Below are 17,245 nucleotides of genomic sequence, written 5' to 3'. Positions count from 1 at the left end.
CCTTATTCTTGGTTACATTGAGGGATAGGTTGTTATTCTGGCACCACCCGGCCAAGCCTCTGACCTCCTCCCTATAGGCTGTCTCGTCGTTGACGGTGATCCGGCCTACCATTGTTGTGTCGTCTGCAAACTTAATGATGGTGTTGGAGTCGTGCCTGGCCACGCAGTCGTGGGTGAACAGGGAATACAGGAGGGGACTAAGCACGCACACCTGGGGAGCTCCAGTGTTGAGGATCAGCGTGGCAAATCTGTTGCTACCTACCCTCACCACCTGGGGGCGGCCTGTCAGTAAGTCCAGGATCCAGTTGCAGAGGGAGGTGTTTAGTCCCAGGATCCTTAGCTTAGTGATGTGCTTTGAGGGTACTATGGTGTTGAATGCTGAGCTGTAGTCAATGAATAGCATTCTTACGTAGGGGTTCCTTTTGTATAGAGATGGCATCTTCTGTTTGGGTGGTATGCAAATTGGAGTGGTTCTAGGGTTTCTGGGATAATGGTGTTAATGTGAGCCATTACCAGCCTTTCAAAGCACTTCATGGCTACAGACGTCAGTGCTATGGGTCTGTAGTCATTTAAGCAGGTTACCATGGTGTTCTTGGGCAGAGGGACTATGGCGGTCTGCTTGAAACATGTTGGTATTACAGACTCAATCAGGGACATGTATATGTTTTTAAATAATATTCTTCGAAATTCTCTGAAAGCTACTTTAATTAACTGCTGAGTGAAAATCTCAACTTGTAAAGATACAATTCTGTCAACTCAAACCCAAATAATGATGTTCTCTCGCCCTATACTCATATTTGTGGCCAAAGCATAAATTGGGAAAAAACAAACACTTCAAAAACCGCCCTCAAACTTGTATCACATACTCCTAACTAACCCATAACCCTGTGTGTGTGTGTGTGTGTGTGTGTGTGTGTGTGTGTGTGTGTGTGTGTGTGTGTGTGTGTGTGTGTGTGTGTGTGTGTGTGTGTGTGTGTGTGTGTGTGTGTGTGTGTGTGTGTGTGTGTGTGTGTGTGTGTGCGTGTGTGTGTGTGTGCGTGCGTGCGTGCGTGTGCACATGTGTGTCAGACCCCGGCCCTGCAGCTGTGGATCAACCATGCAGGTGGTATCATACTGTAGAGTTGGCTGGCGTTATGCCTACTCTCGGATACATGATCCACTGTACTCTGGATCAAATACTACAGGTAACTTGCTGAAACTTGAGAGTGTGTTAAATATAACATTTTGCAAAAGAATAATATTATCCCATTGTAAAAAAAAGTGTCATGTAATCTTTTTTCTGTTGTATTGAATTTGTTTTAACTTTCTTCACTTCGGGTGCCATTACTGTTATATTTTCAAATTTTGCAGCAAAGACTGAGTAGTGACTTCGTTGCACTACTGTGTAATTATTCTGCAATTATGCTGTTGTAATGGAAACTATTAACACAATAGCCTATGTACAAATTAGGGGGAGAAAGCTGGTCAGACGAGCAGATCGAGCTGGACCAGTGTCTTAGACTTATCGGACCGTTTGTTCTGTGTGTCTGGGATACGACCAGACTATTTGAAATCGTTCAAGTACTTTGAGCCTTTTCTCTAGTGTGCCAGATGGGCTGGGTTGAATGTTTTGGGACTATTCCATTGGTTTATTTATCCAGGCATGCTTAATCAAGCATAGATTAAAGTATTTGAAATTATTTGAAATACTATTTGAACCCAAGTCTGGAGATGAGCAGTGTTCAGGTCAGTGAGTGTGCCATAAAGCCGGGTCTTTCATTTGGCTTGGGTTGTCTTACTTGTCCACTGCTGCTCCCCTGCTGTGTGAGCAGCTTCTTCTGACAAGTGGGGTGGGATGGAGGGACGGCCAATCTATGGCAGGCTTTGACACGCTGAGTACTCTCTTTGTCTGACGTGTCACCGAGAAAGACCCAGCAGCACTCGAGGGCGTGATTGGTGTGACGCTTTGCCATGGTAACTATGTTGTCGGCACTGTGGATGTGTGTGTCTGTGTGTGTTTTAGTAGGGATGGTGGCGGGGCATTCTCATCAACACCCCAAAACGTTGGATATAGAAGCTATAAATTATGTTATTATGTTTGAATAAATGTATGATCGGCGCTATGCTACCGTTTGTCTGCTCACAAGAAAGCTTGGTCTTTGTCAAACTGAACACACAGGAGACTCCCACGATGACCTGTTGTTGCAGGTTCAGAATATCCCCTTAACGTTTTCCAAGAAAACTGAACTTTGTCATGCATCTGCTGCATGGTCTCACTGGCACCAAGTCCCACTGAACTTGTCACTCTCCAGACCTGCGCCCCATAGGCTGGAAAGGGACTATGGGACCACCAGAGAGACACGCTTTGCCAAGGTAGTCAGTCACCCCCAGTGCACAAACTGATTGAATCCGCAATGTTTATTGCATATTGTGTTGTGTTACAGCCTGAAATCAAAATGGATAAAATACTATTTTTTTTCTCACAAAATACCCCATAATGACAAAGTGAAAACATGTTTTCAAATGTATTGAAAATGTATCAAATGTATATCTATTTTACATACATTACATGGCAGTTATTACAGCTGTGTGTCTTTCTGGGTAAGTAGAAGAGCTTTCACACGTGGATTGTATAATATTTGCCCATTATTCTTGTCAAACTTCTTCAACCGCTGTCAAATTGGTTGTCCTGCAATACTTAGTTTGAAGTGAGACTCTATATGGCATGACGCTGTATTTAATTTAAAGTCAGAACCTTTTGCTCATTCAGAACACATACATAAATGCCTTATATATTATGCTGTACTTACTATAAGTCAGACACCTTTGGTCATTCATAACACATACATAAATGCCTTATATATGATGCTGTTCTTACTATAAGTCAGACACCTTTGGTCATTCATAACACATACATAAATGCCTTGTATCGTATTATGATGTACTATAAAGTCAGACACCTTTGGTCATTCATAACACATACATAAATGCCTTGTATCGTATTATGATGTACTATAAAGTCAGACACCTTTGGTCATTCATAACACATACATACAGGTGTAATGATGTAAACACAAATGTATTAACCATTAGGGAATTATCACTAGCAGCTGAAACAAATAATCATTAAAGACATGTTTAAATCATACATTTCCTTTTATTTGTAAAGTTTCAAATAGTCCAGCAATGCAATTACACTACCGTTCAAAGGTTTGGAGTCACTTAGAAATGTCCTTGTTTTTGAAAGAAAAGCACATTTCTTGTCCATTAAAATAACATCAAATTGATCAGAAATACAGTGTAGACATTGTTAATGTTTTAAATGACTATTGTAGCTGAAAACGGCAGATTTTTTTAGGAATATCTACATAGGCGTACAGCGGCCCATTATCAGCAACGATCACTCCATGTGTTCCAATGGCACATTGTGTTAGCTAAGCCAAGTTTATCATTTTAAAAGGCTAATTGATCCTTAGAAAAACCTTTTGCAATTATGTTAGCACAGCTGAAAACTGTTGTTCTGATTAAAGAAGCAAGAAAATTGGCCTTCTTTTGACTAGTTGAGTATCTGGACCATCAGCATTTACGGGTTCGATTACAGTGCAAAACTTAGCAAGAGGACAAGTACATTAGAGTGTCTAGTTTGAGAAACAGACACCTCACAAGTCCTCAACAGGCAGCATCATTAAATAGTACCCGCAAATCACCAGTCTCAACGTCAACAGTAAGAGGCGACTCTGGGATGCTAATTAGATATCCAATTTTGTTGTTAAAAAAGTGTGAAGAAAGTGTGATAAACCAGAAAGAAATGACAGTGTTATAAATGCTTTGTGAAGCCTCAATTGAATATGATTTATAATGCCTTTATTAAGCAGTGCTTATGCCACCCTTTACATAGCATGTATGTCATATTTTATTTTGTGGGTTATGTCACATTTGACAATTGTGGTTATGTCACACAGCAATGCCTCTTTACAATGCATGATATACTGTTATAGACGGTTTATGAAGCCTTCATAAGCTGCATGCCATTTAAAGCAGGACCAAATTTCAACAACAACAACAAAAAACACTTTGTGTGTATATGGTGAGAACTTTAAAAAATATTTGATCCATTTTGAAAACAGGCTGTAACACAACAAAATATGGATTATGTCAACGGGTATGAATACTTTCTGAACAGTGTTTTTTTCTGAATAGTTAAATAAAGATAAAATAAAATATTGGATTCACATCAAGCCAAAATCTATATTAAAGAATAGGCCAACATCAAAACAACCTTCATTTAAAGTGCATTTAAAATATGATTTGATTAGATTTAATCTCATTCTTTCATTTAGACATTTGGTAGAGATGGAGACGTGAATCCAACATGTTAATGATTCACTTGAAGATTACATTTGAAATCAACCAACGCTTGAAACGCTAGGCCTTTATGCAATTCAACATATCAATTATTCATTTGTAGACAAACTGGAATTCATGCCAGACTAAGTCTATTGCACAAAAGATACATCTCCTTCAAATGTTGATATTTTGTATTTATTAGGGATCCCCATAGTTGCTGCCAAGGCGGCAGCTACTCTTCCTGGGGTCCGAACACACCAAGGCACTTCCATTACACGCAAAATAAAAAAGATTAAACAATACATCATATAACACCGCTACACTACTACATATCCACAACACAAAATGCAAGATACCACCATACAACAATATTAAAATGTACTTGTGTGTAGAGTTTGGTTGCATTGACAATGACACACAATTCAATATCACTGTTGCACTACAGTAAACAGTAAATGGTTCTGTACTCCAGCACATTCGATTTGAAATAATGCAATGATTCTGTGGTAAAAGTGCAGACTGTCAGCTTTAATTTGAGGGTCTTCTAATCAGCTTTAATCATCTTTAGGGTCAGGTTTAATTTCAGGGGTCATCCATATCAGGAGAAGCATTTAAAAATTACAGCAGTTTTTGTATGTACGCTCTTAGAAAAAAAGGGTTCCAAAATGATTCTTTGGCCCATAGGGGAATCCTTTGTAACAGTAGTTATTCAACCTTTGAATGAGAAACACAACCATGGCCACATTTTGAGGATATTGTAACTCTATGTAATCATAGAACGTGTGCATTTTCAAGATAACATGCAAAGGTCGTTAAATCTGTGGAGGTCTTCACATTGCTGTAGTAATCTGCGCAGAATCTCGAACAGCCTTGATCACTTGCACTATTGACTTTGAATGTAATCTCAACTGCAATCCAAGTCATTTGGTTGTGCTATTAGATGAAGCACATTGATAATACATTAAGTTGTTGTATTAATACACAATATCTGACATTGTATTCCCATTTGAAATCTGTTGTGCTTTTAAATGGTTTAAAGTGTTTGGATAACACATTTAGATGACAACTAAGGGCTCGTACCACCAAAGATCAGCGCTATAGCGCGATTGACATTTAAAGGCAATGTTCCCGGGTTTGCAGAGACTGCATCCACGGTAAATGCTGCATTTACCGTCTCGATCGGAAATGACCTTTTACATTTGGGATTGAATCGAGCCCTAACCCCCAAAATCTGACGTAGTTTTTCAAATTTGAATTTGGCTGTGCTTTTTAGGGATAAAAAATTGGGAATTCTACAAACTTCTGGCTGTCTTTCTGAATGTGTGCATAAAGGATGAAATCCCATTGATCAACGTCTCAACCAAATATTACCCAAATTTCCACATTGAAATGACATGGTGCGCCCAGTAGGCCTTCTCCAAATTCCACATGACTTATATATACGTATATTTGTCATGTGATGAACACAATGTGTTCAATCACAGTGTTTTTACTACTTTATGATTGGCAAATAAAACAGAACCTACTCAATATTGCTATTGATCATTAGTAATTCCAGGACCATTAAGTGTTGTTTGTGTCCAAACAGTTATATCTTTATTGTTTTTCTTAATCGGATCTAATCTGAGTGAAACTTGAGATCTGGGGACTGCATAGGCTGGGCAACAGACAGAGAGGCAGGAGGGGGTGTTAGGGGTCTGGATTAGAGAAGTCTGGGTTATCGTTTTACACCTCCCCCAGGGAAAGCCACATGACCCTGCAGAAGGGAGGTAAAAAGATGTTGGGCCACGTTCTGAGCACTCAATGAGAACCACATGTGGGAAAGAGGGAGAGGAGGAGGAGGGGAGGTGGGCAGTGACTAAAGCCTGTTTCTGTGAGAGGAAAGAGAGTGCTGCTCTGAACGCTCCTCACATTTTCAACAGGCTGCGCAGGGGACAGGATCTAAGAGAACAGGAATCCCTGTGTGTGTGTTTCTGTGTCTGTGTGTGTGTGTGTGTCCGAGAGTGAATGAGTGGAAAAGGAGTACATAAACCTGTCTTATAGAAACATCCACACTGACCATTGGGCTCAGGACTGGAAGATACAGAGAGGTTATTCTGAGGAAGAAGAGGAGCTACACTGTCACATATTTTATCTGATTAAAAGGGGAAGAAGAGGAGAAAGGAGACATGTCACGTGCAATCCCGAGAAGAAACACCAGCAAGCAAGGTTTGCAGAACCTCTTGAAGTGAGTAAAAATATGAATACAGTTTTTGGAGTACAAATAGATTGAATAGAGAAAGAGAGTTAAGTATGCTATTTATCAGAAGGGAAGAGCTAGAGAAAATGATAAAAAAAGGTATGCTAGACTCTCGTAAATTGAGTCATAGTGCTATATTATTTTACAGGCAGCATGCTAGAGTAAATTGAGTTGTAGCTCCAGCCCCTTTCTCAAGCTCTTTGTCTTGTGGACACAAGGCAGCAATCAGGTTAATAGTTACTGTGACTGAGGCACAGGTACTGTGTGGCCTAAACAGCACACAACTCAAACACACGAAGCAGCTGGAAAATTCAAGCCAAAATGCTGTATACTAATCTAGGAATGGTCTTCAATTACAGCTGGTGTTGGTGTTCCACGTATGGACGTGAGTCAGAACCTGTCCTCAATTTAACTCAGAACATCTTGGCTGAGGAAAACTGCTGCATTAATTACTCTAAAATCCATATTTTACACAAAAAATAGACTGAACTGTTTGATATTCTGCATAATATCATCCATATGTTAAACCATGTGTCCATATATCCCCAGTTCTGGCTAGCCTCTCCTTAGTAAACATGTTTGTCTGATTGGGCACCAGAGGGAAGGATCAGTGTACTGTACTGTAGATGTGGGTCAGAGATCAGAGATCAGACCACACAGCAGCATACACAAAGCGTCTCTGAGTAGGAGTGCTGATCAAGGATCAGTTTTGCCTTTTAAATCACGTGTCTTTTAAAACATAATGACTAAGAGGGGGGGGGGGGGACCTGATCCTAAATCAGCACTCTTATTCTGAGACGCTTTATAAATACAGGCCCTGGGCTTTCTCCTGCTGCTCTGATTACAGGAGGGGTTATTCAATGACCATTGCCCTGGGTCTTATCACCGTTGACACAACCTGGACAGGCACTGAAGCAGAGCTCCACTCTGTCACCAGAGACAGACCTTTTCATCAGCCCTCCTGACTGGGTTGTTTGTTGTTCCTTCAGGAGGCTTGGGGGGTGGTGGAAGAGAGAGGGAGAGATAAGTAGAGAGAGAGAGAGAGAGAGAGAGAGAGAGAGGGACAGAGAGAGGGAAGAAAAGAGAGATAAAGAGACAGATTATGAGAGAGGTGCCCAAGGCTTTCTCTTCTGACTGTAGCTGAGGGAAATTCAGTCAGTGACCTGTGTCAGAAGTGACGGGTGACATGGGCAGCGCGATTGTGAAAGAGGCTGCTTATGGGTGGTGGCATGTTAGGTCTTTTTCCTTATTTTTTTCCTTCCTCCAGTGTTGCTCTATGGGAGAAAGCAGGTAGTGAAAGAACAGTGTAGGTACTCTGTAAACTCTCAAAATGAAGAGGGGTAGAGCATGGCACTTGCAACGCCAGGGTTGTAGTTTGATTCCCAAGGGGGACCAGTACGAAACAAGTCTGCATAAGAGCAGCTGCTTAATGACTGTAAATGGACATAACATGACACATTAAAATAACATTGATTCCATCTAAAGAGAACCAATACAGTCCCATTAACGGACAGTCTTATTTACTTCCCAGTTTGAAGGAACACAGAATACTGTTTGGGAAAGGGACCTTAAGACACTTCAACCATTATGATCAACAAAAGAATACGTGAAAGAGAGTGAATGAGTGCTGCATTCAGTCTTCAATGAAAATACAATCCTTTTGTTTTGATTGTGTAATCAGAGTTTTCCAGTTTTGTCAATGGGAGAGGAGAGGCAGGCTTGAGGATTTCAGGTGGAGCAGAGCAGGTGTGGTTTGTCAAACAGCTGAGAGTCGAGGCTTAGGCTGCTCCGAGGGTGTGGAATAGAAGATACATTTTTGTGGGTATTTTTTCAGGGCTGTGTGTGTGTGTGTGTGTGTGTGTGTGTGTGTGTGTGTGTGTGTGTGTGTGTGTGTGTGTGTGTGTGTGTGTGTGTGTGTGTGTGCGTGCGTGTGTGTGTGTGTGCGTGCGTGCGTGTGTGTGTGATACCTTTTACTAGCCTTCTTGTTTACTCTGATGTTGCCATTTCTGAGTTAGGATGTTTTTACACATATCATACTGTAGACATAAATCTACAAAATGTATGAGGGGAGGTGCCACTGGGCACAGATGTCAGTTCAAGTTTTAATTTACATTTGATCGAGTTGTCAACTAATGTGAATTCAACATGAAATCAAGCATTTGAAACATGTCATTGTATTTAGGTTTAACGTTCCCAAAATGCCTTTACATTGATGACATTCTGCGAATCCATTCAGTTGATTCAATGTCATAAAATGTTGGTTTTTGTTGAAATCATGTGGAAACAACGTTGGTTCATCTCTTTTGTGTCCAGTGGGATATCGCTTAAATTAACTGTCCAGTGTTCCGAGATTACTATGAAATATGACCCATGCAATATGGTGTGGGCGTAACCCAACAACAGAATAGTGTGGGCGTATACCGTTCATTAGACCCGCTGATTGGCCAGCTCATCCTCCTCAGATGTATGACATCATATTCTATGAGTGAATAGCAAGCATTTTCTAAACGGTCTGTTTGAGAAAAGTTTGAGGTGGGGTTTTTTGAAGTGTTTTTTTCTCCAAGTTATGCTTTGACCACAAATGTGAGTATAAGATGAGTCAGCAACATTATTTGGGTATGAGCTAACAGAACATTAACTTTTAAAAGTGAGTGCAGTGGTGGAAAAAGTACACAATTGTCATACTTGAGTAAAAGTAAAAAGTAAAAGTAAATGCTATACATCAAATTACATATTTTAAGCAAACCAGATGCCAGACAGAGACACATTCCCATACTCAGAGGCAGTAGAGATGACAATGCATAATATTGATAGGTGCATAAATTGGAACATATTGCTGTCCTGCCTGAGCATTTGAAATGTAGTACTTTCGGGTGTAGGGGACCATTTCTGGGAGTAAAAAGTACGTATTTTCTTTAGGAATGTGGAGAAAAAAGTAAAAGTTGTCAAAAATATAAATAATAATGTAAAATAGATATACTCTCCCAAAAAACAAATTGAGTAGTACTTTAAGTATTTTACTTGTGTACTTTACACCACTGAGTGAGGGAACCGTTAGGAGGGGAGTAGAATGCTCTTCAACCAATGTGTTTAGGGCACAGTCATAAACACTACAGCCAGGCCAGGGAGTGCATCAGAGCGGTGTCCCAAGAAGCAGTTGGGCTAATCCTCAGTGCAGATGGTGCCACTCTGGGAGAGTGGCACTCCTCCATCCCATCCCTTCCTTAGAAAGTGTCTGATTATGCCAAACCTCTCATCCGCTTGTCTAAAGGCTCTGTTGCCTCGGATATATTATCAAGTGAGTCCCATCCCATCATTAGAAGGTGTCTGACAATGCCAAACCCTTGTAGTCTTTTGGAAGTGTTTTTGTATTTTTTTATTTTTTTACAGATTTTCACCCCTGCAATGAAAGTATGGTTTTCAGTTTGTTCATGAACCCTCATCATCTTGTCTAAATGTTATGTTGTCTCAGATTTACTATCAAGTGAGAAAGAGATATTGATGTTAGAAGCCAAACAAACTCAAAGTTAAGTCTTATTATTGGTTAAAAAAAAGCACTTACACTAAGCAATGAAACTGCCCTCTCAGAAAAATCACTTGACATAAGTGTAGCTTGGCTAGCTGCGCTTGTGTCATAGAGATTTTTCTGAGATTGTTTCCATTTTTGATCTGTTTGTTTTTGTCGGTATTGACATGCCGCTCTTTGAGGTACCAGATGAGGCCTCTAAACACGTTTTATCTCATGTTGTAACATTCATTTGAATGGGTCAAGAAAAACATGTTGGTCTGTTTTGAATGAAGTGTGAGAGAGACAGAGAGAGTGAGGGCACCTCCTTATCCCACACAGTGAGATAAGGTGATATGCAAATGGTTTCACCAGAGCTGCTCATTGGACAGCTTTATCATGGTATTCCATGCAGTTGAGAAATTACGTGCGCATATACAATTCCAATCAAAAGTCTGTACACACCTACTCATTCAAGGGTTTTTCTTTATTTTTACAATTTTCCACATTGTAGAATAATAGTGAAGAGGTCAACACTTTGAAATAGCACATATGGAATCATAGAGTAACCAAAAAAGTGTTAAACACATCAAAATATATTTTACATTCTTCAAAGTAGACACCCTTTGCCGTAATGACAGCTTTGCATTCTCTCAACAAACTTTATAAAAAAATATATATTTCACCTATATTTAACCAGGTAGGCCAGTTGAGAACAAGTTCTCATTTACAACTGCCACCTGGCCAAGATAAAACAAAGCAGTGCGACAAAAACAACAACAAAGTTACACATAAAAAAAACTTACAGTCAATAACACAATAGAAAAGAAAAATAGAAAAAGGTATGTACAGTGTGTGCAAATGTAGAAGAGGAGGGAGGTAGGCAATAAATAGGCCATAGAGGCAAAATAATTACAATTTAGCATTAACACTGGAGTGATAGACGTGCAGAGGATGACGTGCAAGTAGAGATACTGGGTTGCAAAAGAGCAAGAGGGTAAGTAATAATATGGGGATGAGGTAGTTGGGCGTGCTATTTACAGATTGGCTGTGTACAGGTACAGTGATCGGTAAGCTGCTCTGACAGCTGATGCTTAAAGTTAGAGAGGGATATATAAAGGCCCCAGTTTCAGAGGTTTTTGCAATTCGTTGACCAGTGCAATATACCTGCTGGAGCGCATGCTGCGGGTGGGTGTTACTATGGTGACCAGTGAGCTGAGATAAGGCGGGGCTTTACCTAGCAAAGATTATAGTTGACATTATAGACGACCTGTATATATATGACTACATCCAGTAGTCTATCACAGTAGTCATCTGGAATGAGGTAGTCAACTGGAATGAGGTAGTCATCTGGAATGAGGTAGTCAGTCACCTGGAATGTTTTTCCAATAGTCTTGAAGGAGTTCCCACATATGCTGCGCACTTGTTAGCTGTTTTTCCTCCACACTGCAGTCCAACTCATCCCAAACCATCTTAATTCTGTTGAGGTCTGGTAAATGTAGAGCCAAGTTCATCTGATGCAGCACTCCATCACTCCCCTTCTTGGTAAAATAGCCCTTACAGAGCCTGTAGGTGTGTTTGTTCATTGTCCTGCTGAAAACAAATGATAGTCCAACAAGTGCAAACCAAATGGGATGGCCTATCGCTGCAGAATTCTGTGGTAGCCATGCTGGTTGTGTGCCTTAAATTCTAAATATTCACAGACAGTGTCACCAGCAAAGCACTCCCACACCATCACACCTCCTCCTCCAGGCTTCATGGTGGGAACCACACATGCGAAGATCATCCTTTCACCTACTCTGTGTCTCTCACAAAGACACGGCAGTTGGCAGTTCCGCCGGTCAAATATCCATTGCTCGTGTTTCTTGGCCCAAGCAAGTCTCTTCTTCTTATTGGTGTAGTAGTGGTTTCTTTGCCGCAATTCGACCATGACGGCCTGATTCACACAGTCTCTGAACAGTTGATGTTGAGATGTCTTTTACTTGAACTCTGTAAAGCATTTATTTGGACTGTAACTTCTGAGGCTGGTAACTCTACTGAACTTATCCTCTGCAGCAGCGGTAACTCTTGGTCTTCCTTTCCTGTGGCGGTCCTCGTGAGAGTCAGGTTCATCACAGCGCTTGATGGTTTTTGTGACTGCACTTGAAGAAACTTTCAAAGTTCTTGAATTGTTCCCTGATTGACTGACCTTCATGTCTTAAAGTAATGATGGACTGTTGTTTCTCTTTGCTTATTTGAGCAGTTCTTGCCATCATATGGACTTGGTCTTTTACCAAATAGAGCTATCTTCTGTATACCACCCCTGACTTGTCACAGCACAACTTACTGTCTCAAATTCATTAACACTTTTTTTGGTTATTACATGATTCCATATGTGTTATTGCATTGTTTTGATGTTGATACAATGTAGAAAATAGTAAAAAAAGAAAGAAAAACCCTTGAATGAGTAGGTCCGTCCAAAGTTTTGACCAAATAAGAATACGAACAAAGTAAATTACATTTTAATAGAATAAACATTTGAGCATAAGTATTATATAGGAACACACAATTTAAAATACAATATTTACACGAATATTGGGGAAGGGGGGATGGGGGCAAATGTATCAATTGAGCAGTATAATAAGAGTCTGGTAGCAACAGTTGTGATGTGTGCTAAGGTGAGGAGAATCAGAGCAGGTGGTCAGTCCAGTTCAAGTGTTCAGTAGTCTTATGGCTTGTAGATAGGAACTGTCTCTGAGCCTCTTGGTATGGGACCTCATGCTCCGTCACCGTTTGTCCGACGGTAAGGGAGAGAACAGCTTGTGGCTGGGGTGTGTGGGGTCCTTGTTTATGCTGCCCCGGGGTGGCATGCCGAATTTCTTCAGCCACCTTAGGAAGTAGAGACACTGTTGCACTCTCTTGACAAGAGTGGTGGTGTTGTTGGTTCATGACAAGTCCTTGGTGATGTGGATGCCAAGGAACTTGAAACTCGTGACTCTCTCTACTACAGTCCCATTGATATGGAACGGGGCATGTTCCCTCCTCTACTTCCTGAAGTCAACAATCAACTGCTTTGTTTTGGTATAGTTGAAGAAGAGTTTGTTGTCCTGACACCACAATGCCAGTAAACTTACCTCCTCCCGGTAGGCTGACTCGTCGTTTGGTTATCATGCCTACAACTGTGGTGTAATCAGAAAACTTGATGCTGGAGTTGGAGTCATGCAAAGGCACGCAGACATGGGTGAACAGGGAGTACAGCAGAGGACTGAGGACACACCCCTGGGGGGCTCTGATGTTAATAGTCAGTGTGGAGGAGGTGTTGTTGCCATTTCTCACAGCCTATGGTCCGCCCGTCAGGGAGTCTAGGGTCCAATTGCAGAGGGTGGTGTCCAGACCCAGGGCTCTGAGCTTGGTGTCAAGCTTGGAGGGAACAAAAGTGGGCAGGGGACTACAGCCTTGGACAGGGACAGGTTGAATATGTTCAAGAAGATGACCGCAAAGAAGACGCCCTCCAGCTAGTCAGCACACACTCTGAGGACACAACCAGTGATGCCAACTGGGCCAGATGCTTTTGAGAGTTTTCCTCACATCAGCCTTGGAGAGCGAAAACACTTGGTTGTCCAGTGCAGCGAGAGTCTCCCTGGATGGATTGGTATTTTCTTCCTCGAAGCTAGCGTAGAATGTGTTAAGCTCGCCTGGGAGGCAGGCTTCGGTGGGCACCTCACAGCTGGATTTTCCTTTGTAGGCTATGATAGTCTGTTGACCTTGCCACATGTAACGCGAGTCTGAGTTGTCGAACATCAATTCAAGTTTGAGTCTGTATTGTCTTTTTGCACCCCTAATGGATTTGCGGTGCTCGGACCGGCTTGCCTTTTTTGCGCTGCGCACCACCGAGTAGTAAATTAGCTGTGCTCCTCTCATTTCGTTAACTTGTTCTACCACTTCTTGGAAAATGTATCTCTTCAGTATCGTCAACAACATGGTATTGTGACTAGCTGATGTAATGGCCTCCACAAAGTAACTGTTCTAACTTGTTTCATGACAACCATGAGATCATCATGGAAAGGTTTCCCAGCACCCCCCCCCCCCCCCTCAGTGTCTGTCTTGTCTTTTATCAGGGGATGTTATTATTTAATAATTCAGCAAGTAAACAACATAGCTTGTTTTGTTAAACATGTGTTATTAACCTTTCTAATTTACGCTAATAACGACTTTGTTTGTGAAGTGCTTACTTTGTTACCTAATGCATCTGTAGTCAAGTATTACTCCACTACTTACAACGGTCAAACAAGCAGTGTGTTTATGTACAAATTCTACACAACAGCAGGCATATATGTTCCTGTCCTCTTCTGATTTCTGTGGTCTCCGGGTGGCCAGTCTGGTTCTTTAACAGCCAGGTGTCAAACCTAACATGGGAGTCAGAAATTAGGGAATGTATTACCAGAGGGGTTCACATTTTTGCCACATCATCGTTCCAACATCCTCAGTGCACCTGAAAGCTTTATTGTTGGGGTAGATCATGTCCTTAACTTCCAGAGGGAAAAAGACTCAGGCTGCCAATGTTTCGGCCTGTACTTTGCCAACCAAATACATTATCATGAAACATTGTAATTGCTTGTGATCCCCTGGCTGCTGTTAGGTTAGTTTTAGATCGCCAAACTTCCCCATCTCTGAACCTCCAGTCAGAAACCCAGGAATGGCCTTCATCTCTGTGGGTTAAGGTTGTTGGTGGCCTATGCTCCAGGAGGAGTTAAAGCCCTCTAGCAGTTCCTGTTACGGGGTCAAGTTAATAGGTAATCAACTAGCTGTTCTGTTATCCAGATCCCGCATGTAGGGACTTGTACAATACTTGAACATGACTATTGAACTTGACATTCATGCCGTTTTAATGAATTCTTCTAACATATCATACTAAAACACGGGATCAGAAGTGTCCCGAAAGCCACGCACTTGTTATTTTTGTAGCTAAGTACAGTATAGCCTAAGTTACATTCCATAGTCAAAGAAACACCGTTGTCTAATGCTAAATACACTACAGCATAGTGATCACCTTGTTGTTAGCTGGCTAGCTAGCATCACCACTTACCTCGTTGACTGAAGACGAAGAGATCTCCCATTCCATCGCCGTGGCAGTAAACAATCAATCTCCAAAACCTAAAAAACAAATGTTTTACCTTTATTTTCCAAGGTTAGTCTCATTGAGATTAACCATCTCTTTTACAAGAGAGACCTGACCACAAATGTTGCATACACTGTACACAAAGTTGCATACACATTTACAACATACAAAAAAACAAAGCAATACAGTTTTTAAAAAAAACATAAATTTACACAATGAAAAGCAAGATGGTTTGGGAAAGTGTGGCGCAACTAGGGGTCAAAACATTCCCAGACCACCACTTAATTGTCCACCATAGTGTTTAACCTAGCTACAAACTAATTTAAAGCAATTTCATCTGACAGAGTTGAGTCTGGACAATACCAAAGGCAGACTGCAGTTCTTCAAAGGCCTCATTCGGTAATGAAGCACAACAACTGTGTCATTAGCTTAAAATTAGCATTTGACACAATTCTATCAACAATATTAATATAGATATAGGGGTGGCAAGTAGCCTAGTGGTTAGAGGGTTGAGCCAGTAAGCAAAAGTTTCCTGGATCAAATTCCTGAGCTGACAAGATAAAAATCTGTTGTTCTACATCTAACAAGGCAGTTAACCCACCGGCCCCTGGCAGGATGTCATTGTAAATAAGAATTTGTTCTTAACTGACTTGCCTAGTTAAAAAGGATTAAAACAATAGATAATTAACAACATTCGTCCAAGAACAGAGCCCTATTGCACTCCTTTCTGGATAGTTAACATAACAGATGACTTGACATCAAACTGGACACACCGAAATGCATTCCTGCAATGCAAGTTGGATGAAGAAAGAAGCTTCATGAATACCTTCTCGACCCCTTGGAGTGGGAAACGCTGGCTCAAGCTCCTGTTTGTTGTCTCCGTGGTGCCTGAGGTATATCAACGCAAGCAGCACAAGTTACTGGCTCAAAGCCATTTTACCAGTTGCTGCTGATAATCCAATTGTAGGCTACAGTGGCACAACGAACAAGCAGAATGCAACGAAGTTGTGAAGCTTCTAGCACTGATGGAGCACTGCCGACTGTCACGCTGGTATAAAGGATTTGGAGACAGGCGCAGGAATACACAATAGAGGTTTTTAATATACCCAAAACAAACATGTATACAAAACACTGGGCTGTACCCAAACAAAAGAGCGAGGGTATACCTTGTTGAACGATACAGGACGATACCCGTAATACAAAATATATAAAGCATGCAGCATAACAGCTTCACCAACTCGTAGGTACTCACACCAACAATGGACATGGGAACAATAACCGACAAAGACAGAGGGAAGAGAGGGAACATATACAACATACTAATCAGGGGAAATGGGAACCAGGTGTGTGTAATCAGACATGACAGTCCAGGATTGATGATAATGAATCCTGTTCAGTAATCCCTAGAAAGCCAGTGACGTAGACCTCCGGATCTGGTGAACAGAATGAGGATCAGTACCAGAGGGATCCGTGACACTGACCAGTTAAGGTGCACCTTGGCCTTCTAGAAACTATAATTCAATGTGAAAGACACTTCTATTGCCACATCCTCTCAGCCAAAGGCCTGCAGCCGGACAAAGAGAAAGTAAAAGTGATCCTCGTTATGCCAAACCCGACTGATGCAAAAGGAGAGCAGCATCTTATTAGCTTTGCAAACTATCTCGCAAAGTTCATGCCAACCCTGTCAGCAGTCTGTGAGCCTCTACGACGACTGCTGGACGACTGCTATCCAAACACGAGGCTGCGGTGCAGGAGATTAACTTCTCTAGGGTAAGGGGCAGTATTTTGACATCTGGATGAAAAGCATGCCCAAAGTAAATGGCCTGTTACTCAGGTCCAGAAGCTATATGCATATCCAGAAGCTAGGATATCTTCTTGAGTGTAGGGGGCAGGATTTTCGTTTTTGGCAAAAAAAATGTAACCAATTGAAACTGCATATTTCTCAGGTCCAGAAACTAGAATATGCATACAATTGTCAGATTAGGATAGAAAACACTCTAAAGTTTCCAAAACTGTCATAATCTTGTCTGGGTGTATAACAGAACTGATATTGCAGACGAAAACCTGAGGAAAATCC

At 41.3% G+C, this 17,245-nt stretch overlaps 1 protein-coding gene across 2 annotated transcripts in view; it reads left to right on the top strand.

The window, feature by feature from the left end:
* The first annotated feature begins 6,182 nt into the window (after positions 1-6,182).
* The window catches only part of LOC135509558 (non-muscle caldesmon-like), a 62,675-nt gene continuing 51,612 nt past the window's right edge, over positions 6,183-17,245 (top strand). Inside the window, exon 1 of one of the 2 annotated variants that reach the window (XM_064930308.1) lies at positions 6,183-6,553. In XM_064930308.1, coding sequence (XP_064786380.1) covers positions 6,495-6,553 — 59 coding nt within the window. In that variant the 5' untranslated portion in view covers positions 6,183-6,494. The remainder of the gene's footprint in view (positions 6,554-17,245) is intronic. The other variant, XM_064930309.1, reaches the window with a different exon arrangement.

This window comes from Oncorhynchus masou, chromosome 22 (genome assembly GCF_036934945.1).
Source record: "Oncorhynchus masou masou isolate Uvic2021 chromosome 22, UVic_Omas_1.1, whole genome shotgun sequence".
NCBI classification, from domain to species: domain Eukaryota; kingdom Metazoa; phylum Chordata; class Actinopteri; order Salmoniformes; family Salmonidae; genus Oncorhynchus; species Oncorhynchus masou.
Note: the sequence above shows the minus strand (reverse complement) of the source record. Positions and strands in the feature narration are given on the sequence as shown.